The following is a 24,199-nucleotide window of genomic DNA, read 5'->3' as shown; positions in this document are numbered from 1 at the left end:
ATAGACCAGACCAGAATAGGACATCCCACCGTCACATTATAATCCACACAGGATCAACTCAGAACAAGGAAAAGATCCTTAAAGCTGTCAGGGAGAAAAGGGTAATCACCTATAAAGGGAAACCAATTAGAATCACCTCAGATTTCTCAGCAGAGACAATCAAAGCAAGAAGAGCCTGGAATGATGTATTCCATGCCCTAAAAACAAACAACTATCAACCAAGAATACTGTACCCAGCTAAACTCTCCTTTATAACTGAAGGCCAAATAAAAAGCTTCCACAGCAAAGAAAAATTGAAACAATACATCTCCACCAAACCAGCTCTACAAAAGATTCTTAAAGATGTCCTTCACATAGAAAACCAACAAGAACACAATAAAGGCCAACAAACTGCACCCAAACTGAGAATCCAAGAACCATAGGAAGAACCCAGTTTTCGCAGCCCCCAAGAAGGTAGATAACATGGCAGGAACTCCCAAATACCTCTCAGTCCTATCTCTTAACGTTAACGGACTGAACTCTCCAATTAAGCGACATAGACTGTCTAGTTGGATTAAAAAACAAGACCCTTCTATCTGCTGCCTGCAGGAGTCACATCTTGCCCGTAAAAACAAACACATTTTCAATGTTAAAGGCTGGAACAAAATCTACCAAGCAAACGGCCCTCATAAACAGGCAGGAGTTGCAATCCTAATATCAGATAAAATAGACTTCAAATTAAAAATCGTAAGAAGAGATAAAGAAGGTCGCTACATACTAATTAAAGGATCTCTCCTTCAGGAGGATATTACAATTCTAAATATCTATTCGCCAAACAATGGAGCACCCAAATTTATCAAAGAAACACTACTTTCCCTCAAATCCCAGATAGATCCAAAGACATTAATTGTTGGGGATTTTAACACACCACTCTCCCCACTAGACAGATCAACTCGGCAAAAACTCAACAGAGAAACCACAGATCTAAACAGCTGCATAGATCAACTAGACTTAACAGACATTTACCGAACATTTCACCCAGCAGCATCAGAATACACGTTCTTCTCAGCAGCACATGGAACATTTTCTAAAATAGACCACATTCTAGGCCACAAAGCAAACTTGTCTAAATTCAGAAACATTGAAGTTATACCCTGCATTCTCTCTGACCACAAGGGAATAAAATTAGAACTCAACACCAAAAGCCACCAAAGAAAGTCTGGTATCACATGGAGGCTAAACAACACACTGCTGAATCAAGAGTGGGTCATGGAAGAGATTAGAAAGGAAATTCAAATGTTCATGCTATTCAACAAAAATGAACACACAAATTACCAGCTCCTCTGGGACACAGCAAAAGCAGTACTCAGAGGCAAGTTTATAGCTCTGAGCTCCTACATCAACAAATTGGAGAGATCTGAAACTAGCAATTTAATGACACATCTAAACCTCCTTGAAAAAGAGCAGCAAGATAAACCCCAATCCAGTAGACGGAAAGAAAGAATCAAAATTAAATCAGAATTAAATGAATTAGAATCCAAAAAAACTATAGAAAGAATCAACAAAACAAAGAGTTGGTTCTTTGAAAAACTTAACAAAATTGACAGACCCTTAGCAAATCTTATCAGAAAAAGAAGAGAACACACCCAAATTAATAAACTCAGAGATGAGAATGGAAACATCACCACGGAAACAACCAAGATTCAGAACATTATAAGGGAATACTTCTCAAAACTTTATGCTAATAAGTTTGAGAACTTGACAGAAATGGACCTTTTTCTAGCAAATATTGACATGCCAAAACTAAACCAAGATGAGTTAAACTATCTTAACAGGCCCATATCAAGCATTGAAATAGAAACAGCAATAAGAGACCTCCCAGCTAAGAAAAGTCCAGGACCAGATGGTTTTACAGCGGAATTTTACAAGGCCTTCAAAGCAGAGCTCACACCAATTCTCCTCCAACTCTTCAATGAAATTGAAAGAGAAAGCTCACTACCGAACACATTCTATGAAGCCATCATAACCCTCATCCCAAAACCAGGCAGGGACTCATCAAAGAAAGAGAACTATAGACCCATTTCTTTGATGAACATTGATGCAAAACTTCTCAACAAAATTTTGGCCAATCGACTTCAACAATTCATCCAAAAAATCATACACCACGATCAAACAGGATTCATTTCAGGAATGCAAAGCTGGTTCAATATACGCAAATCAATTAATATTATTCATCACATCAACAGGAGCAAGAACAAGAACCACATGGTTATCTCAATAGACGCAGAAAAAGCATTCGACAAGATCCAACACCCCTTTATGATGAAGGTTTTGGAAAAATTAGGAATCCATGGAACATTCCTCAATACAATAAAGGCTGTATATGACAAACCTACAGCCAGCATTATACTCAATGGTGAAAAACTAAAGCCATTTCCTCTTAACTCAGGAACAAGACAAGGATGCCCACTCTCTCCACTTCTCTTCAATCTAGTATTAGAATGCCTAGCTACAGCAATAAGACAAGATGCAGACATAAAGGGGATCCAAATAGGGAAAGAAGAAATAAAACTCTCCCTCTTTGCAGATGACATGATCTTGTATTTAAAGAATCCCATAGACTCCACTCCCAAATTACTCAAGCTGATTCAAAACTTTGGCAAAGTAGCAGGTTATAAAATTAACCCCCAAAAATCAGTGGCTTTTCTGTATGCCAAGAATGAGAAAAGTGTGGCTGAAATTAGGAAAGCAACTCCATTTGTAATAGCCCCACAAAAAATAAAATACCTAGGAATTAACTTAACTAAAGAAGTGAAGGACCTCTACGATGAAAACTTTAAAATCTTGAAAAAGGAAATCAACACAGAACTTAAAAAATGGCAAAACCTCCCATGCTCCTGGATTGGCAAGATTAACATCGTGAAAATGGCAATACTTCCCAAGGCTATCTACAAATTCAACGCAATACCAATCAAAATTCCACCCTCATTCTTCAAGGAAATAGAAGAGGCAATCCAAAAATTCATATGGAACAATAAAAGACCCCGAATAGCAAAAACACTTCTAAACGGAAAGAACACTGCTGGAGGAATATCAATACCAAATTTCAAACTCTACTATAAAGCCATAGTAATCAAAACAGCTTGGTATTGGCATAAGAACAGACCTCAGGACCAATGGAATAGAATTGAAAACCCAGAAATGAACCTACAGACCTATAGCCGTCTAATCTTCGATAAGGAAGCTAAAACAATAGAATGGAAGAAAGACAGCCTCTTCAGTAAATGGTGCTGGCAAAATTGGTTAACTACATGTAGAAAACTAAAGCTAGATCCTTATATATCACCCTGCACCAGAATCAACTCCAAATGGATCAAAGACCTTGAACTCAAAGCAGACACTCTGAAAACATTACAGGATGGAATAGGAGAAACCCTAGGTCTCCTTGGCTCAGGCCGAAATTTTCTGAATAGAGACCCGGAAACACAACAAATCAAAGAAAGGTTGGACAAATGGGATTGCATAAGGTTGCAGAGCTTCTGCAGGGCAAATGACATAGCTAGCAAGATCAATAGAAAGCCCACCGACTGGGAGAAGATCTTTACTAGCCATACAACGGACAAGGGTCTCATATCTAAAATATACTTGGAACTCAAAAAATTAAACCACCCAACAACAAATCCTCAAAGAAACAACTGCCCAATAAATAAGTGGGCAAAAGACTTAAAGAGAAGCTTCTCTGAAGAAGAAAGAAGGATGGCCAATAGACACATGAAGAAATGTTCAACATCCCTAGCCATAAAAGAAATGCAAATCAAAACAACATTGAGATATCACCTCACTCCAGTTAGAACAGCAAAAATCAAGAACTCTAACAACAACAGATGCTGGAGGGGATGTGGACAGAAAGGAACCTTACTTCATTGTTGGTGGGAATGTAAACTTGTTCAACCACTTTGGAAAGCAGTATGGAGGTTCCTCAAAAGACTTCACATAGATCTCCCCTATGATCCAGCAATTGCACTTTTGGGCATTTACCCAAATGTATACAAACAAGACCACACTAAAGCTACCAGCACAACTATGTTTATTGCAGCATTATTTACCATAGCTAAGATATGGAACCAACCCAGAAGCCCCTCAGTAGATGAATGGATCAAGAAAATGTGGTATATATACACAATGGAATTCTATGCCTCCATCAGAAAGAATGACATTTCCCCATTTGTTAGGAAATGGAAAGGCTTGGAAAAAATTATATTAAGTGAAGTAAGCCAGGCCCAAAGAAACATAGGTCCCATGGTTTCCCTTATTTGCAATATCTAGTATAGGTATGAGTCAAGCGGAAAAGATCAGATAATGTGATGTTAGGAAAACGAACCCTTAAATATGTATTTTAATGTTTTCGTTTCTTTCATTCATGTGTTTCTAACGCATTTATAAGATTATTTCTTTGTTGCTTTGTATGTCCCTCCCCCACAGTGTAACCCCCGCTTTCACTTTATTTGATGTCAGTATAACATGTGGAGGAGATGGGGACAAACAAGTCGTTTAAGGATTCAGGTGGACCTGTTGTAACAAGGAGAATTACAAAATGTCATGTCAAAGCAAGCTTTACAATGTCGGTGTGTGGGGGGGGGTATGATTGGGTGGCGGGGAGGGGGGAGGCTGGGAAGGGAGGTGAAGGGTAAACAAAGGAGGAGGCTGCAATGCTTGGTAAGAAATGTATGCATTATCCTGCCAATGTAATTGTAACCCCTCAGTACAGTGTGTTCTCAAATAAAATAAAATAAAATTAAAAAAAAAAAAAAAAAGAAACATCTTTCTGACATGACCTGTGAAGAACAGTAGAGGCACACGGGGCAGCAAAGCACCCCCAGATGAAGACGGGCCAGGCTGGACCAGGAAGCCACCGCTCCCTTCCCATGGGAGCCACAACAGAGATAAAGATTTCTCCAGAACCCAGAGAACCAGAACGGAGACAGACACCAGCCAAGGTCACTTGTAGCTGAAGGCCACAATCCAAAACCAGCACAGTGGGAAAGTCCCTGAGAGTCTTGTTATTTGTTTTGTGCCAGGCCTGGCCCTTGGACACTGTCCCAGCCCTTGTCCTTTTATTTTTTGTTCTACCACTTGAACCACTTTTTGGTGGCTCATTATCAGTGAGAGTCTTATGAACTTTTCTGCCCCAGCTGGCTTTGAACCACAAATGTCAGCGTCCCGAGTAGCTGGGATGATCGGTATGAGCCACCAGTGCTGGGCCTGTGTAACTGGAATCTCCCGTTAACCACCAAACACACACACACACACACACACACACACACACACACACACACACACACACACACACACACACACACATATATATCCAGAAGTAGAGCTGTGGCTCAAGTAGTAACCTTGAGCAAAAAGTGGAGACAGTGCCCAGGCCATGAGAAAGCCCCATGCTGGAACAATCAATAAATTATAACAAAGCAAGCTTTGGTGTGCTCTAGTAGAGCCAGAGGATCTAAACAGGAGATAAGATGCACATTTGAAGCATTAACCAGCCTCAGGCCATAATGTCTTTGTCTTGTGTTCCTTTTCTTCCCATGTCTTGGCATTTCTGGCATTGTACTATGTATGGGCAGGGGTAAATGTGCCTGAATTTTCTTTTTCTTTTCTTTTTTTTTGAGTCAGTCCTGGGCCTTGAATTCAGGGCCTGGGCGCTGTCCCTGAGCTTCTTTGGCTCAAGGCTGGTGCTGTACCACATGAGCCACAGCACCACTTGCAGCTTTTTCTGTGTCTGTGGTGCTGAGGAATTGAACCCAGGGCTTCAGGCATGCGAGGCGAGCACTGTAGCACTGAGCCACCTGCCCAGCCCTGTGTCTGAATTTTCAAGTTCGGGATCAGAAATTCATTCTTACCCTTTACTTATGCATGAAGCTGAGGGAAATGATCCCCTTCGTAAAGAAGCAAAGGGTTAAATATTCTGCTGAGTTTATGGCTCTCTCCACAGAAAGTACTCCGGCGCCCTCTGTTGGGAAGTTCAAGTATAGCAACTTGGAGGAAACTGATTCATTTGTATCCAGTTTATAAATGGTTATCTTAAAGTGATAGACAGTGCTAGCATGCATGAGACCCTGGGTTCGATTCCTCAGCACCACATATGCAGAACAAGCCAGACATGGTGCTGTGGCTCAAGAGGTAGAGCGCCGGCCTTGAGCAAAAGCAGCTCAGGGACAGCGCCTAGGCCCCAGGACTGGCAAAAAACAACAACAACAAACCCACAAACAAACAAAAAATGAGCGCGTTTCTCTGTGGACCCTGCCCCCCTTCCCTCGTTCTCCCCCACCCCCAGTGTTTCCCTCCCGTCCCCACCCACGCGTGGTGGAGTTCATTCTCCACCTGGTGTCCAGCCAGGACCACGGCTGCCTTGGTTTCCCCCTCTGTCCCCCCATTTCTGCATCCCCCTCACCCTCCCAGAGACAGAGAAACCCAACCAGGAGACAAAAATGAACCCTTCTTGTTTGCCTTTCCTGGGGTTCGTTTGGGTGTGTGTGCTTGGATAGGATCCCGGACACAGAGAAACCCAGGCTCCCGGCTTCCCTCATTCCTGGGAGGGTCACAGACGGAGGTTTAGTGACGCTTCAAACATGGGAACTCATCCCTTAGGCCTTGAATTCAACCCTGAGTAAGAATGTCTGGACGAGTCACAAGCAGGCAAGCAGACAGACCAAAAGACCAGCAGAAGGATGGCAGAGTGTGGGAGCTGTCCTAGGGAGAGAAGACACACACACACACACACACACACACACACACACACACACACACACACACACGTGCACGCAGGCACAGACAGAGACAGGTGGACAATCCTGCACAGAGAGACAGACACACACACAAGGAGACACCCCGAGAGACACACCGCTCCTTGGGCAATTGGGTTTTACAGGGTAAAGGCTTTGGGCCTGCCGTCTGTGTGTTGGGGCATCCTGTCAGGCAGCTGTGAAATCTTGGGTGAGAAATGCATCCCTCAGCAAAGGATGCGTTCAGCGGCCTCTCTTTGAAGCAAAGATAGCAGCGCTTCTAAGTTTCTAAATGCCATTTCTGGGATGCCTTCCCCAGGCCTCAATTTCCTTAAATCACCCTCCTTCGTGTCCCCTAAAATGGCTTTGTTCCCTTCATCTTCAGGGAAATCAGGATGGGCAAGCTCGCAGCGTGAGTCTTCGGATCCTGGGATGACATGGGAAGATGGTTCATGGGATTGCTAGGAGCAGACATCTTGCTCAGCATCCTTTGACTCTGAAAAGGAAGCCAGGTCCGAAAGGAGAGAGGGTAATAAACCACAGAGACAAATACCCCGCATAGTAAGGCCATCAGGAAAACAGCAAGTGTGTTCTCATCAAGTCGCTCACGAAACTACGAACAGGGTCGGACGCAGCACTAACCGGCGCGGGTCCTTCCTGCGGGGCTGGAGATGAGTCTCTTGGAGCTTCCTGCCCCGTCCAGACCAATAGATGGAAATGAAGACAGGGGCCAGGTGATCATCATAGTGGAAAACAGACCCGGGCCACCTGCGTTGTAATGGCGGCAAGTGTACAGGCTTGGCTAACGTTGGGACCCATCTCCCCTGCATCCGGGGAAGCCTCTAGTACAGCATTCTCTTCACCCTGGGGCGGGGGGGGGGGGGCAGCCAGGACCAGAGTCTGGTCCCACAAAGCAATCTGGTGCCCGGCATAGATTTGGTCTCAAGAGCCCATTGGTCGCACACCAGTCAGTGGCCGTGAGTGTTTCTCCTCCAAACTACCTCCCTCGCAGAACGCCGGGCACATTGCCAGACCAAGGCGTTTCCACTTTAGCCCAGGGGGAAAAAAATCATCAAAAAGGCACATAGGTTTTTACACACATTTTAAAATGCTCATTAACACTTGAGACCCAGCCGGGCACTTGTGGCTCACGCCTGACATCCCAGCTGCTCAGGAGGCTGAGATCTGAGGATCTCGGTTCAAAGCCAGCCCAGGCAGGAAAGGTCCTGAGACTCTGATCTCCAATGAACCACAGAAAACCAGACGTGGTGCTGTGGCTCAAGTGGTAGAGCTCCAGCCTTGAGCGGAAGAGCTGAGGGACAGCGCCCAGGCCCAGAGTTCAGGCCCCACAACTGACCAAAAATAAAAAATATATAGCATGCTTAAGGACTGTTTCTATGACCTGCTTGTTTTGATTACTTTTGTTTGTTTGTTTGTTTTGGTTAGTCCTGGGGCTTGAACTCAGGGCCTGGGTGCTGTCCCTCAGCTCTTCAGATCAAAGTAAGCACTCTACCACTTGAGCCCCAGCGCCACTTCTGGTTTTCTGAGTGGTTTACTGGAAATAAGCATCTCATGGAGTTTCCTGCCCAGGCTGGCTTTGAACCTTGATCCTCAGATCTCAGCCTCCTGAGTAGCTGGGATGACAGGTGTGAGCCACCAGTGCCTGGCTTGAAAAAAAAACTCACAACTTTTGGGCTGGGCAGGTGGCTCAGTGGTAGAGTGCTTGCCTACCATGCATGAAGCCCTGGGTTCCATTCCTCAGGACCACAAACACAGAAAAAGCCAGGAGTGGAGCTGTGGCTCAAGTGGTAGAGCACTAGCCTTGAGCAAAAGCAGCTCAGGGACAGCGCCCAGGCCCTGAGTTCAAGCCCCAGGTCTGGAAAAAAAACAAAAAACATGACTTTTTATTTTCATAACACTGGGTGAAATAGTATAGAAAATCTCAAGAATTGGGATTTGGGGGGAGGGGGGACTCCTATCTTAACTCGACATGAGTTCCTCACTAGTCTCATTTTTCTCTTGAAAAAAAAAATCACTCAAACAGGTATTATAAGAATGAGAACAAAGCCAGGTACCCGTGGCTCACCCCTGTCATCCCAGTTACTCAGCAGGCTGAGATCTGAGGATCACGGTTCAAAGCCAGCCTGGGCAGGAAAGTCTATGAGACTCTGATCTCCAACCAAGCACCACAAGTCAAAGTGGAGCTGTGGCTCAAGTAGAGTAGAAAAGCTCAGGAGTCAAGCACTGGTGGCTCACACCTGTCATCCTAGCTGCTCAGGAGGCTGAGAACAGAGGATTGTGGTTCAAAGCCAGCCTGGGCAGGAAAGTCTAAGAGACCTTTATCTCCAATGAATTACAGAAAAAGCTGGAAGTAAAGCTGTAGCTCAAGTGGTAGAACCACCAGCCCTGAGCAAAAATGAAGCTCAGGGACAGTGCCCAGGTCCTGAGTTCAAGTCCCAGGACTCACACACACACACACACACACACACACACACACACACACACACACACACACACACACAGAGTTCAGGGATAGTCCCCAGATCCTGAGTTCAAGTGCCAGGTATGGCACTAAAAAGAAGAAAAAAAAATAACAATAATAAAGAACAATCAAGACGTTCTAGAATGTCATTCCAGAAAGATCAAGTGTGAGAGGCCTTTTCAGTTCAGCCTCTGTCTCGTGTGGGTGTGGGCCGCAGGCGGACAGCAAACCACTCTCCCACGCCACTTCCGCCGGCACTTCTGTCTCCCACAGAACCTGGACCTGGCCTTTGCTGCTAGAAGGTCTCGTCTTCCTCCAGCCATGGACTTGCCCATCATATATGCTGATTTACGTCTCGCCAGGGCCCCCGCACAAGACAGCGCCCCCTCCTCCACTCACCCGCCGGGTAAGCGCTGGGTTTGGTTGCTGGGTTCTGTGCATCTTCCGTAGGGCTGCTTTCCTCCTGTTCTTGGTGTGCGCTTTCGTTGCTTGGCCTGGCCGTGGATGATGATCCTTTGGGAGGTTTAACACCTCCCACCTTCCTGCCCTGTTACCATCCTCTTCTTTCTCTCCTTCAGAATCTGAGCTTTGCGTCTCCCCTTGGAGCTTTGCTCCGTGCCAGCGGTGCTTACGGCTCCCTGCACGCAGTCCCAACTCTGAGATTCCGTGACTGTGTTCACAGGATCTCTGTCAAATACCCCCAGAGTGCCAGGCACCCGTGCTCACGTCTATAATCCCAGCTACCCAGGAGGCTGAGATCTGCAGATTGCATTTGCCAGGTAGCCCAAGCAGGAGAGGCTGTGAGACTCTGATCTCCAAGGAGATGGTGGGAAGAGCCAGACATGGAGCTGTGGCTCAAGTGGTAGAGCGCCAGCCTGGAACACAAAGGCTCAGAGACAATAAGCCCAGGACTGGCACAGAAAGGAGGAGGAGAAACACAATACAAAAAGCTGCCGGAGACTTAGGGAAGAACATTCTCGAATTACAACCTGATGCTCTTTAAGTTAAAGGTAGAACTTTTTTTTTTAAGTCACAGGATACAGAAGATCAGCAATTAACCTACTTACTGTTTCTCTTCCTCTTTCTGTCTCTGTCTCTGTCTGTATCTCTATCTTTCCCTCTCTGTCTCTCTTTCTCTCTCTGTCTCTCTGTCTCTCTGTCTCCCTCTCTCTGTCTCTGTCTGTCTGTCTGTCATCTGTCTGTCTGTCTGTCTGTCTGTCTGTCTCTCTGTCCTAGGGCTTGAACTCAGGGCCTGGGCGCTGTCCCTGAGCTCTTTTGCTCAAGGCTGGTGCTCTACCTCTTGAGCCAAATCTCCACTTCTGGCTTTTTGGTGGTTCATGGGAGATCAGAGTCTCACCAGTTTTCCTGCCAGGGCTGGCTGGGAGCTACGGAGTCCCTGGGATTACAGGCGTTGAGCGACCAGTGCTGGGCCTATTTAATGTGTTTTCAGAGTTCAGGAAGTTCCTGGCGTGAGAGAGCTACTTGGGGATTTCTGGTGCTGTCAAGGATTTTCATCCCTGAGCTTAAAGCAGAAACCTTAAATACCACAAAGTCGGAAATCCCCTCAGAGTGCAGGTAAAAATAAAAGAGAGGAAAATGCAAGGATTCCTTTCAAGTCAGGGAAATCATACATTAGAAATGGCAGGTCTGGAATGAAGGAGAAGAGACTAGAAACTGAGGAAGAAAAGACTTCACTAGCTATATGTTATATTTGCTATGATATATGTACATATTTACACACACACATATATTGTTGTATTTTCTTCTGAATTCAAACTGAATTTTATGACAATATTACCATCGTAATTACATTTCCAATCTAATTCCATTGGTGGAATCTATGTGTTATTATTATGTTTTGCTATTCACCTATGTTTTAATGCAATTAATATGTGTTCAATTATTAATACCATTCCATTGTGATTGTTTATTAAGGTATCATACAGCGGGGTTACAATTCTGTAAGTTGGGTCACGAGTACCGTTCTTGGTATGTCTTATATTTTTAGGGTTTCTTGTAGACACAAATTAAGTTATCCATTTTCAGTGGGACCCTTTGGCTCCCGCCTGTCATCCCAGCTACTCAGGAGGCTGAGCTGGGAGGATCGTGGTTCAAAGCCAGCCTGGGCAGGAAAGTCCATGAGACTCATCTCCAGTGAACCACCCAAAAGCCAGAAGTGGAGCTGTGGCTCAGGTGTAAAACACCAGCCCTGAGCACAGAAGCTCAGGGAAAGCATCCAGGCCCTGCGTTTAAGCCTCAAGACTGGTGTACACACACACACACACACACACACACACACACACACACACACACACTCTGTCATATAGTCAGTCTATAAGCCTTTTTTTTCCTGGTGCCAGTCCCAGTGCTGTTCCTTAGTTTGTATCTTCCAGGCTGGCGCTCTACCACCTGAGCCACAGCTCCACTTTTGACTTTGTGCTTGTTAATTGGAGATGAGTCTCAGGGGCTTCTCTGCTTTGGCTTGGCTGGGGATCAAGATCTTCAGATCTCCGCCTCCTGAGTAGCAGGGATTACAGGCGTGAGCTCCTCTCCTCTCCTCTCTGTTCTTTCCTTCCTACCTTCTTCCTTTTTCCCTTCCTTCCCTCTTTCTTTCATTTCTTTTCCTTCCTTCTCTCCTTTTCTTTCTTTTCCTCTCTTTGGTTTTCTCTCTCTCTTTCTTCTTCCTTTCATCACATGGGGATTTGAACTCAGAGCCTTGCCAGGCAAAGTCTTCCGCTTGACACAGGGCATTCTTGCATCGGGTAATCCGGCTGCCGTTTTCCCTGAGGCTTCGGGGAAGCGTTTCACCTGGGAAACTCGAGACTAGAAATGCAGGGGGGGGGGGAGTCCCTTCAGCATTGTTGGTCCAGGGCCCCAAAGCTGCGAGCGCAGAAAGTCGGACCTCTCAAACCAACCCTGAAGCAACAAACACCTAAGAAGTAGAAGGTGCTCAGAGCAGTGTAGACCTTGGCCACGGGCTGTTGTAAAACCACAAGCAGCCTGGGCCCAGGGCTCTCACCACACACCGGGGGTTGATCTCAGCCCGGCCACAAAGTCCGGATGGACGTGAGCAGCAGAGACCTATTTTTCTTTGTGGCCAAATGGCAAATGGTTTCCTCTGTGAACTTGGGGAATAACACACACCAGAAATAGCCAGTGACGCACGCCTGTCATCCCAGCCGCTCAGGAGGCTGAGAGCTGAGGATCGCAGTTCAAAGCCAACCTGGCCAGGAAAGCCCATGAGACTCTGATCTCCAAAGGACCTGCAAAATGCTGGTCGGAGAGGTGTGGGTCAAATGGTACAGTGCCAGCCTTGAGAAAAAAAATAAAAAAGGCTCAGAGACATTGCCAAGGCCCTGAGTTCAAACCCTCACACACACACACACACACACACACACACACACACACACACACACACACACAGAGTTTTTATTTTGTTTTAGGCTTTTTTTTTCTTTTTGTCCACTGTAGGGCTTGAACTCAGGGCCTGGGCGCTGTCCCTCAGCTCTTCAACTCAAGGCTAGCGCTCTACCACTTGAACCACAGCGCCACTTCTGGTTTTCTGATGGTTCATTGGAGATCAGAGTCTCACAGACTTTCCAGCCCAGGCTGGCTTTGAACTACATTCTCAGTTTTCAGCCTCTTGAGTAGCTAGGATTACAACCAGCACCTGGCTGTTTTTGTTTTTGTTTTTATGCAGGTCCTGGGCTTTGAACTCAGGGCCTGGGTGCTGTCCCTGAGCCTCTTTTGCTCAAGGCTAGTTAGTGTTCTACTGCTTCAGCCACAGCACTTCTGGCTTTTATTGCTAGTTTGTTGGAGATAATACCTCATGCCTTTCTGTCATCCTAGCAACTGAGGAGGCTGAGATCTCAGGACCATGGTTCTAAGCCAAGCCAGAGCAGAAACCCCTGTGTGACTTTTATCTCTATCACCAAAAAGCCAAAAGTGGAGCTGTGGTTCAAGTGGTAGAGCACCAGCCTTGAACAGAAATATTCAGAGGTAGTTCCTAGGCCCTGAGTTCAAGCCCTAAGATTGGCGCATGCACACACACACATACACACATACACACACACACACACACACACACACACACACACACACACACACACACACACACACACACACACACGTCTCATAGACTTTCCTGCCTGGGCTGGCTTCAAACCATGATCCTCGCATTGAGTAGCAGGGATGGCAGGGCTGAGCCTCCAGCGCCCGCTGAACACGTATCTCTTGCTCCTTGCAGAGGGGTGCCGGGGGCCCTGTTGGCACGGGCTGGCATGGAAGCTTTTCTGCGCTGCTGTAACTCTGCTGGTCCTGGGCGTGGCTGGGCTGAGTGTGGCAGGTGAGTAAGGCAGCATCTCAGAGCTCTTCCTCTGTTTCCATGGCCACGCTGAGCGCATCTCCACGTAGTCTGGGCCCTGGAATGAGGGGCAAACTCTGAGTGTTGCAACTCCTATTCCAGACCCATTGTTCACCGCCCTCCCCTTCCCTCCTGAGTCTCCAGATGCCTCTCAGAGTCATTTATGGGGAAATCACACATGTGCCACAAACTTAAACTAAAAAGAAGTCTCCAGTGTTGCTGGGAGCCAGTGGCTCACACCTGTCAGCCCAGCCACTCAGGAGGCTGAGATCTGAGGATCACCGTTTGTAGCCAACCTAGGTAGAAAAGTCCGTGAGACACGTATCTCTCCAACGAACCACCCAAAAGCCAGAAGTGAGCTGTGGCTCAAGTGGTACAGCACCCGCCTGGAACAACAAAGAAAAGATTGTGGCCTGAGTTCAAGTCCCAGGAGCCCCACAGAACCAAAAGAGGTCACAGCTGGGACCCAAAGATGAAAATAGCCAAGCAAGTTAAACTTTCCCAGGATTTACGGTGGACTTCCGGTGGATTCCACTTGGTGGACGCCAACCTCTCCGTGAGAGCAGACAGTGACACTCGATTTGGAAAGGGACGGAGAGTTGAAAAGAGCATTTCCTTAGGTTGATTTATGTCGTGTAGAATAGATAACCCAAGATTGAGGCGTTCCCTCCTTTGATGATTTCCTCGTGTTGTTTTTGGGCTGGCCCTGGGGCTTGAACTCAGGGCCCTGGCACTGTGTCTGACCTTAGTGCCCAAGGCTGGTGCTGGACTCCTCCACTTCTGGCATGGTGGTGACTCAGGGGAGATAAGAGTCTCAGATTTTTCCTCCCCTCTCAAGAGTGAGACAATCCATTGAGCCACCGTGAAAGGTGACAAACACATTTATTCACACTATTTATACCAGAAAGGGGGCCTGCTACTCCCTTGTCCTGAGCTAGATACCCAGAACCCAGAGCAGCCTCAGACACCAAACCTCCAAGCTTCCGTTGGGCAGCCCTGACCTTTATGAGTCGGTCTGCAAACCTCCAACCCAGGCCTCCAGTGCTCCAAAGCTCCAGGGCTCCGAAGGGGCAGGCTTTCCCTTTTGCCCCCTTCCTCCTCCTCTGCAGGCCTCTGCTCGCTCCTCAGGCCGGCCCTGCTCTGCTCCGGGAGGCGTCTCTCCGCGGGCCTCTCTAGGGGAAGGCCCCAAATGGCCTCTCGAGGAATGCCCAAATGGCCTCTGGGGAGGTCCCAGATGACCTCTAGAGGCTTTCCCTGCCTGGCCCAGGCCTGCCCTGCTCTGCTCCAGCAGGCTGGCCCCTCCGCTGTCCCTCCCTCCACGCCATGCCTTCCTGTTCCATTGCTCTACTTCTTCTTTGCTCTCTCTCCCCTCCTCCCCCAGAACTCTCCCAAGGCCTCCCCTCAGGACTCCTGGTCTTCCCCCTCCTCAACCAGGACCCAGAACACTCTGCCTGTATATCGGCTGTCTCCCCCCCCTCCCGGCTTCCTGGCATGTCCAATGGGACAGTGATGTCAGCTCATCATTGATGCCCAGCCCCCTCCAGCGGGGGGAGAGGGCTGCGCCATTGGGCCAAGCTGATCTGCGGGCCTGCTGATTATTGGGGCACTGGTTAATTACACTACCAGGGCTGGCTTTGAACTCAGATCCTCACATCTCAGTCTCCTGAGAAGCTGGGTTACAGGCATGAGCCATAGCACCTGTTTTGTTGTTGTTGTTGTTGTCTGTTTATCTTTTTGGGTTTTTTAAAAAAATGGTTTTCATCTCTAAATCAGGCTCATTGTCACCCCACCGGTAATACTTTTTATTTTCAAGCCTGTGGAGATAACTTGACTCTGGCCATATGCGTGTCATAACATGTAACATCCATTCAAGTGCATATTTCCATATATACCCCTCTTGCTGTGTTCTTTGCTAGTGGTACTCTTAATGCAAAAATCACCGGCAGAAGAGGGCACAGTGGACATTCAAGAAAACAGAATCGAAACAACAGGTAACTTGCCTTGGCTTGAAGTTCCTGCCAGCTAACGTGGGGTGAATATCACATGCTCAATAACCACACTGAGGACCCCAGTCACGAGGCTTTCATGCTTGACTCAACTAAAGGGAAAAAAGTTAAGGGCTGGGAATGTGGCTGAGTGTTCACCTAGCATGCATGAAGCCCGGGGTTCGATTTCTCAGTACCACAGAAAAAGTCAGAAGTGGTGCCATGGCTCAAGTGGTAGAGTGCTAGCTTGAGCAAAAGAAGCTCAGAGAAATGCTCAGGCCCTGAGTTCAAACCCCAGGACAGGAAGGAAGGAAGGAAGGAAGGAAGGAAGGAAGGAAGGAAGGAAGGAAGGAAGGAAGGAAGGAAGGAAGGAAGGAAGGAAGGAAGGAAGGGGAGAAAGAAAGAAAGAAGAAAACCCTTCTTGGGGATAAAAAGATACCCAGTGAGTTCTATTAGTGTATGAATACATCATTTGGCAGAAATTTTCTTACAATACTCCCTGTGGTCTTTCTCGTGGATTTACTGAAATCGGTTACAGTTGGTCATATACTTTGCTTTAGGTTGTCTTTTTAGGTGAGTTAGATATTCCTGTCTATTTAGGGAAATTAACACTGATAAGGAATTTAATTAAAGTAAGAAATAGACTTAGTTGTGAGCGTGAGTGTGTGTGTGCACGTGCGTGTGCATATACTGGGCCTTGAACTCAGGGCCTGGGCACTGTCCCTGAGCTTTATTTCCCAAGGATAGAACTCTACCACTTGAGCCACAGATCTACTTCTAATTCTTTTGCTGGTTCATTGGATATAAGAGTTTGACAGACTTTCTGGCCCAGGCTGGCCTTGAACCATGATCCTCAGATCTTAGTCTCCTGAGGAGCTGGGATTGCAGGTGAGCCTTAAGTCTTGATCAGCATCTGTTTTATCAGCTCATCTGGAACCAGTAATTCTATCTCTTGGTGTCTTAAAAAAAAATAAGATGTGGCTCTTTGAGTGGTTTCAATGGCATTTTTGTGTATTCTAATATCATGTAATTTCATTTATACTTTGCCATATTTCTGGTCACTGACTCTACATTTTCTGTGAACAAATTGAACATGATCTTGAAAATGTCAAAGTTATAATGAGCCTCCTGTTATTACAGCAGTATTGTACTGGGGTGTGTGTGTGTGTGTGTGTGTGTGTGTGTGTGTGTGTGTGTGTGTGTGTGTGTGTGTGTGTGTGTGTGTGCGTATGGCGGGCTGTTATTCATCATCGTCTTCCAGTTTCTCCCATAGAGAGACCAGCCATGGCAGCGTGCCCTGTGTCTTGGCATCAACTTGGAGACAAGTGTCTGTTTCTATCATCCACACCTTTGTCTTGGAATGACAGTTTGACCGACTGCTCCACAAAGCAATCCAACCTGTTGCTGATTCACGATGCGGAGGAGCTGGTGAGTGTGAGGGAAACGCCGTCCTGGCTCTCAGCACCCGGAGGCCTGTGCCAGGACCTCTGTGCTGTTCACCAAAGGCTCCATGCGGTGGAGGTGGAGACCTGCGATTCCCAAAGCTTATCCTGCAGGAGGATAAAGAGCAGAGACTCAATATGCCTGTGTCTACATCCATCCATCCGTCTGTCTATCTGTCCATCATCTACCATCATCCACCATCCATCCATCATCCACCATTCACCATCCATCATCCATCATCCACCATCCATCCATCATCTACCATCCATCCATCCATCCATCATCCACCATCCATCATCCATCATCCACCATCCATCCATCATCCGCCATCCACCCATCCATCCACCATCCATCATCCACCATCCACCATCCATCCATCCATCTACCATCCACCCATCCATCCACCATCCATCATCCATCATCCATCCATCCACCATCCATCATCCATCATCCACCATCCATCCATCATCCACCATTCATCCATCATCCACCATCCACCCATCCATCCACCATACATCATCCATCATCCACCATCCATCCATCCATCCATCCACCCATCATCCACCATCCATCCATCATCCACCATTCATCCATCATCCACCATCCACCCATCCATCCACCCACCATCCATCATCCATCCATCCACCATCCACCCATCCATCATCCATCATCCACCATCCACCCATCCATCCATCCATCATCCACAATCCATCCATCCACCCTTCATCCATCATCCACCATCCATCATCCATCCATCCATCATCCATCCATCATCCACCATCCATCCATCCATCCATCCACCATTCATCTATCCATCCATCATCCATCCATCATCCACCATCCACCCATCCATCCACCCACCATCCATCATCCATCCACTCATCATCCACCATCCACCCATCCATCCACCCACCATCCATCATCCATCCACCATCCATCATCCATCCATTATCATCATCTACCATTCATCTGTCATCCATCTATCCATCATCCATCTGTCATCCATCTATCCATCATCCATCCACCATCTATCCATCCATCCATTATCCCATCCACCATCCATCCATCCATAATCCAATCACTACCCATGCATCCACCCATCATCCATCATCCATTCATCATCCACCACCCATCCATCCACTCACCCACCATCCATCATCCATCCACTCATCATCCACCATCCACCCATCCATCCACCCACCATCCATCATCCATCCATCCACCATCCACCCATCCATCATCCATCATCCACCATCCACCCATCCATCCATCCATCATCCACAATCCATCCATCCACCCTTCATCCATCATCCACCATCCATCATCCATCCATCCATCATCCATCCATCATCCACCATCCATCCATCCATCCATCCACCATTCATCTATCCATCCATCATCCATCCACTCATCATCCACCATCCACCCATCCATCCACCCACCATCCATCATCCATCCACTCATCATCCACCATCCACCCATCCATCCACCCACCATCCATCATCCATCCACCATCCATCATCCATCCATTATCATCATCTACCATTCATCTGTCATCCATCTATCCATCATCCATCTGTCATCCATCTATCCATCCACCATCCACCATCTATCCATCCATCCATTATCCCATCCACCATCCATCCATCCATAATCCAATCACTACCCATGCATCCACCCATCATCCATCATCCATTCATCATCCACCACCCATCCATCCACTCACCCATCCCTCCATCATTTCTATCTCTATTTTTGTATTTGTGTAGCTATGTCTATATCTATTATCTATCTCTCTATCTGGGTATTCTGTTTGTATCTGTTTCTGTGTATATGTGTATGCATGCATCTATCTATCTTTTTGTGTCTATCCAATTTTTGTATCCATGTCTGTATAACTCATCTATCTTTATTTTTGTATCTATGTATTTGTGTGTGTATGTATCTACCTATCTATCTTGAGAAAGAGAAATACCAAAGAGAAGGCAGAATGAGGCACTTAGAGACGTGAAGAACTTCTTACTGTGGGGGTATTGCTACACTGGGTTTTAGGGGTGCACAGAATAAGATCAGGTACACCTGAAATCTCAGCTCCTCAGGAGGCTGAGAGCTGAGGATCATGGTTCAAAGTCAGCCCAGGCAACAAAGTCCGTGAGACTCTTGGCTCCCAAATGCCAGAAGTGGGGCTGTGGCTCAAGTGGTAGAGTGCTAGCCTTGAGCAAAAAAGCTCAGGGACAGCGCCCAGGCCCAGAGTTCAAGCCCCAGGCCTGGCACCAAAACAAAAAGCACCATGCTGTCCTCTGTTCCCTTCTATCCCAGAGGCTCCTGTGGGAGTTTCTGGAGCACGGCAGACATCTCTACTGGATCGGACTACATCGCTCAGTGTCAGGCAAGACGTGGAAGTGGACCAATGGCTCTGAGTTCAGCTCCTCCAGGTGAGTCCTGGTGACGTCATCTGTCAGGCTTGCAGTACAAGGTGGAAACCCCGTTTCTCCACATCTGAATTTGGGCCAAGAAGTCTCCAGAAGCCGGAGCGGCCGGAGGAGATGGAGGATTCCCAGGCGGGGAGCGGATTTTCACCAGGAAGCGCGCGTTCACCCTTCACGCTGGTCTTCAATTGATTCCTTTATTTTGGTGCTGGTCCTGGGGCTTGAACTCAGGGCCTGTCCTGATGCTTGGCTCTTTCACTCGAGCTGGCGCTCTGCCACTCGAGCCACAGATCCACTGCCAGCTTCCTGGAGGTTCACTGGAGATAAGAGTCTCATGGAAATTCCTGCCCAGGCTGGCTTTGAACCATGATTCTCAGATCTCAGCCTCCTGAGTAGCTGCGATGCCAGGCTTTTAATGGAGTTTGAAAGGACCAGGAATGGACTGATAACTTCTTTGGAAAGGGTCTGTGAAAATGTCACAGAGCAGCTGGGCACCGGTGGCTCACGCCTGTCATCCCAGCTACTCAGGAGGCTGAGATCTGAGGATCAGGGTTCAAAGCCAGCCCGGGTAGGAAAGTCCATGAGACTCTGATCTCCAATTAAGCACCAGAAAAAGCTGTAAGTGGATTGTGGCTCAAATGGTAGACTGCTGGCCTTGAGCAACAATAGCTCAGAGATAGTGCCAGGGTCCTGAGTTCAAATCCCAGGACACACACACACACTCTCTGTCTCTCTGTCTCTGTCTCTGTCTCTGTCTGTCTCTCTTACACACACACACACACACACACACACACACACACACACACACACGAATGATTCTTCCCCAGTAAAGATGAGATCTAGAGTGTCCCAAGCCTATCTGCCGTCTGTAAAAGGCGGCATCCTGTGGCCTTGAACCGGTGTCCCTTGCGTCTCTGCAGCTGAGCCTGTGTTCTGTGGTGGCCTCGGGCGCTGGGGGGAGGCGTGGGGAGTGTTCCACGCTCGCTCACGCTCACGCTCACGCTCACGCGGGCGTGTGGCTCTCCCCGCAGCCTCCAGCTGATGGGCGTGGCACAGGACACAAGCGTGTGGCAGGACAAGGACACAAGCGTGTGGCAGGACAACTGTGCGGTCATCTCCCACAAGCGCTTGTACCCTGAGAGCTGCCAGGCCGAGCTGAGATGGATCTGCCAGAAGGAACGTTCTAGAAAGAGATCACGGCGGTGACTGGCATCTGCCTCCAGCCTCCCTGCATCCTGGGAGGGAAATGGGAGGCATGGAGGGTTGGAGAGAGAGGGACACGCGCCGGTGAACAAAAACAGGCAGAAGGTCAGCACACATGGAAACTGGGCTGGGCAGGTGCTCAGGGCACAGTGCTCGCCCGGCATGCACGAGGCCCTGGGTTCGAATCCTCCGCACCACAGACAGAGATCAAGCCGGAAGTGGCGCGGTGGCTCAAGGGGTAGAGCACCAGCCTTGAGCACGGAGAGGCTTGGGGACAGCACCCGGGCCCTGAGTTCAAATCCCAGGACTGATTAAAAACAAAAAACAGAAACCTGCTCGCCTTCCGCTGTGTTCATGATGCGCGCATTTCAATGTTGACCTCAGGAACCCTACAGAGAATTTTACCACCTGTATTCCTGCACAGACCGGTGTGGAACTGTAAACCGCCCGTGTGTGTGTGTGTGTGTGTGTGTGTGTGTGTATGTGTGTGTGTGTGTGTGTGTCCTGGTGCTGTGTAGGTGTGTGTGTGTGCTGACACTGTGTGTGTTGGTACTACGTGTGTCTGTGTGTCTGCGTGTGTGTGCTGGACTTGAACTCAGGGCCTTGTGCTATTGCTCGGCTCTTTCTCTCTACACTAGTGCTCTGCCACAGGAGCCATGGTTCCATTTCCCACTCTTTCTGGCTAATTGGAGATCGGGGGTTTCACACACTTTCCTGCCTGGGCTGATTTTGAATTTCGATCCTTAGACCCCAGCCTCCTGAGTAGCTGGGATGAGAGGTGTGAGCCACCAGCACCTCAGTGTGTGTGTGTGTGTGTAATATGTATTATGTATTACACATGCTATACACATCACATATAATTTATATTGTATATTTGACATATTTATTCTATTTATTGTTATACTTTACATAAATATACACATACGCAAATAAAGAATATGCTTTGTGCTGAACACAGGACCTGGGTGTGATCCCTGAGCTTTTGTGCTCAAGGCTGTTGCTTTACTACTTGAGCCACGGCTCCACTTCTAGATTTTTGCGGGTTCATTGGAGATGAGAGTCTCACAGAGCCGGGTGCCGGTGGCTCCCGCCTGTCACCCCAGCTACTCAGGAGGCTGAGATCTGAGGATGGTGGCTCAAGGCCAGGCTGGGCAGGAAAGTCCCTGAGACTCTGATCTCCAACAAACCATCAGGAAACTGGAAGTGGTGCTGTGGTTCACATGCTAGAGCGCTCGCCTTGAGCTGAAGAGCTGAGGGACAGCGCCCAGGCCCTGAGTTCAAGACCCACCACCGACCAAAAAAAAAAAAAGAAGAAAAATGCTTTGATTTGTTTCTGCAACAATAAAATTGAAATCTCGCTGGGGAATGGGAGAACGCTTTTAAGCAAAAAGAACATCATGAATGCAGAGGTGAGTACAGCTTTTGTTTTCCCTCTGAAGCATTCACTCCCCAAGCCTCACAGGTGGGAATTGCAATCGAGCAATTTCCAGGTAGTTTACCATGCTCTCTTGACTCTCTCCTTCTGTCTCTCTGTCTCTGTCTCTGTCTCCTTCTGTCTCTGTCTCTCTGTCTCTGTCTCTGTCTCTCTGTCTCTGTCTCTGTCTCTCTCTGTCTCTGTTTCTCTGTCTCTGTCTCTATCTCTCTGTCTCTGTCTCTCTGTCTCCTTCTGTCTCTGTCTCTCTGTCTCTGTCTCTGTTTCTGTCTCTGTCTCTCTGTCTCTGTCTGTCTCTCTGTCTCTGTCTCTCGGTGTATCCGCCCTCCACTCATTTTTTGTGCAGTTCCTGGGCTTTAAATCCAAGGCCTCACCATCTGGATTGATTTCCACCCCAGTCTGCAGTCTACCTCTTCCGCCACACCTCCACGTCCAGCTTCTCAATGGCTCGTTGGAGAGAAGTCTTGGGCTTTGCTATCCGGGCTAGCTTTGAACAGGGAGACGCAGAGCCGGAAGATGGCTGGAATCCCGTGACAGATCACTCTCGGAATCCACCGTAGGCCAACGCTGTCCCCACCGAGAAGGACTTTGCAACGTCCCCGAGCCCACGGCGAATTCCTTGCCTTCTGTCACGGCCTCCAGATGATGCACTAAGCATCCTCAGCTGCTCATGCTACCACCCTCCTGCCAGATGGCAGCGTTCCTAGGGTCCACACCTCCCCTCACCTCCCACAGAGGAGGAAGGAGGAAGAGGAGGGAAGCATCTCCCTCCACAAACGGAGACGTCCCGGCTGCTGACTGAAGGAGCCACGGATTGCTTTGCTAAGGCAAAAATACAGCCCATTTCCAGCCCCCAGGATGCACCTGCTGCCCCTTGGCCTGTTAACGATCTGAAACAGGTGTTCACAATCCAACAACGACCTCCTGATTTTAGCTTGTTTAAGTCTTTCGGAGTGGGTTTTCCCCCTTCTTTTCCTCTTTGTATGCCAGCATGGGGGCTTGAACTCGGGGCTTGAGTGCTCTATCCCTTAGCTTTTTTGCTTACGGCTGGCACTGTACCACTTGGGCCTCTTTCTCCTCTCCTCCACTTCAACTTACCTGGAGGTAAGACTGTCTCGCTGTGTCTCTCTGGGATGGCTTCGAATCTCATTCCTTAAGGCTAGGATCTCAGGCGGGAGCCATCGGTGCCCACTGGAGTGCATTCTTAAGCCGAATCCTGAGTGAATAAACTTCTGGCTGGTGTAACCACCTGCAGCTGGCTATAGACAAGCTGAAATCCACGCACCTGGATGCGGCTTGGGCTCTGCGGGTGGAATGCTGTAAAGCAGAAGGCCCACGCAGTGTGTTTTTGGTGCCTAAACGGAAGTTTGAACTCACAACCCGGTCCTGTTCCATAGCTTTTTCATTCAAGGCTAGTGCTCGACCACTTGAACCACGGCTCCACGTCTGGCTCAAGTGGTAGAGTGCTAGCCTTGAGCAACAGAAGCTCAGGGTGAGTGCCCAGACCCAGAGTTCAAGTCCCAGGACCGGGGGAGGAGGGATGTGTAGAAGGGAGGAATCCACAAAGAGGCCAGATACCAGTAGTTCATGTCTATAATCCCAGCTACTCAGGAGGCCGAGATCTGAGGATCACGGTTCAAAGCCAGCCTGGGCAGGAAAGCCCGTAAGACTCTGATCTCCAATGAACCACCAGAAAATAGGAAATGAAGCTGTGGTTCAAGCAGTTGAGCACCAGCCTTGAGCTGAAGAGCTGAGGGACAGCGCCCAGGCCCAGAGTTCAAAAGGCAGATTCTAATTCTATTCCCATTGTCAGACCTTTAACAGCTGCACCAAGGCCTCAAGATCTCTTAAACATGGCACCTTCCTGTCTTCTTTACAGTTAAACAAAAACAAGAACAACAAAGTGTGGCTTTGTTTACCTACCAGCAAAAATTCCTGTCTTCCACAAGGTCAATGTTAACCAAAGATCCTGCTTCCAAGTCTGTCCACCAACAATTGCTAGCTGTAAATTGGGAAGAAACCACAGGGTGGCGCTAGCTCCCTTTAGTTTAAGTCTAAACCTAGACGCTGCTCTTAAACCTCAGGATTTGGAAAG

The 24,199-nt window shown here is 47.9% G+C and overlaps 1 protein-coding gene across 1 annotated transcript; it reads left to right on the top strand.

The window, feature by feature from the left end:
* Nucleotides 1–7,276: 7,276 nt before the first annotated feature.
* LOC138819968 (killer cell lectin-like receptor subfamily B member 1) lies at nt 7,277–20,992 on the top strand. The gene is made up of 7 exons (XM_070011561.1): nt 7,277–7,296; nt 9,523–9,655; nt 13,496–13,594; nt 15,529–15,603; nt 16,859–17,025; nt 19,360–19,475; nt 20,501–20,992. The coding sequence occupies exons 2-7, from the start codon at nt 9,571–9,573 to the stop codon at nt 20,673–20,675; spliced, it is 717 nt and encodes a 238-aa protein (XP_069867662.1). The 5' UTR covers nt 7,277–7,296; nt 9,523–9,570; the 3' UTR covers nt 20,676–20,992.
* The last annotated feature ends 3,207 nt before the right edge of the window (nt 20,993–24,199 follow it).

The sequence above is a fragment of the Dipodomys merriami genome, unplaced genomic scaffold (assembly GCF_024711535.1).
Source record: "Dipodomys merriami isolate MVZ:Mamm:240054 unplaced genomic scaffold, mDipMer1.0.p SCAF_84, whole genome shotgun sequence".
NCBI classification, from domain to species: Eukaryota; Metazoa; Chordata; class Mammalia; order Rodentia; family Heteromyidae; genus Dipodomys; species Dipodomys merriami.
The sequence above is the reverse complement of the archived record's forward strand: the minus strand, read 5'-3'. Positions and strand labels throughout refer to the sequence as shown.

Excerpts from the sequence above, each read along its gene's own strand:
- LOC138819968 (XM_070011561.1), top strand. The coding sequence starts at position 9,571 with ATGGACTTGCCCATCATATATGCTGATTTACGTCTCGCCAGGGCCCCC. Across the intron at positions 9,656-13,495 it reads CTCCTCCACTCACCCGCCGG|AGGGGTGCCGGGGGCCCTGT; the intron begins GTAAGCGCTGGG and ends TGCTCCTTGCAG. Across the intron at positions 19,476-20,500 it reads TCTGAGTTCAGCTCCTCCAG|CCTCCAGCTGATGGGCGTGG; the intron begins GTGAGTCCTGGT and ends CTCTCCCCGCAG.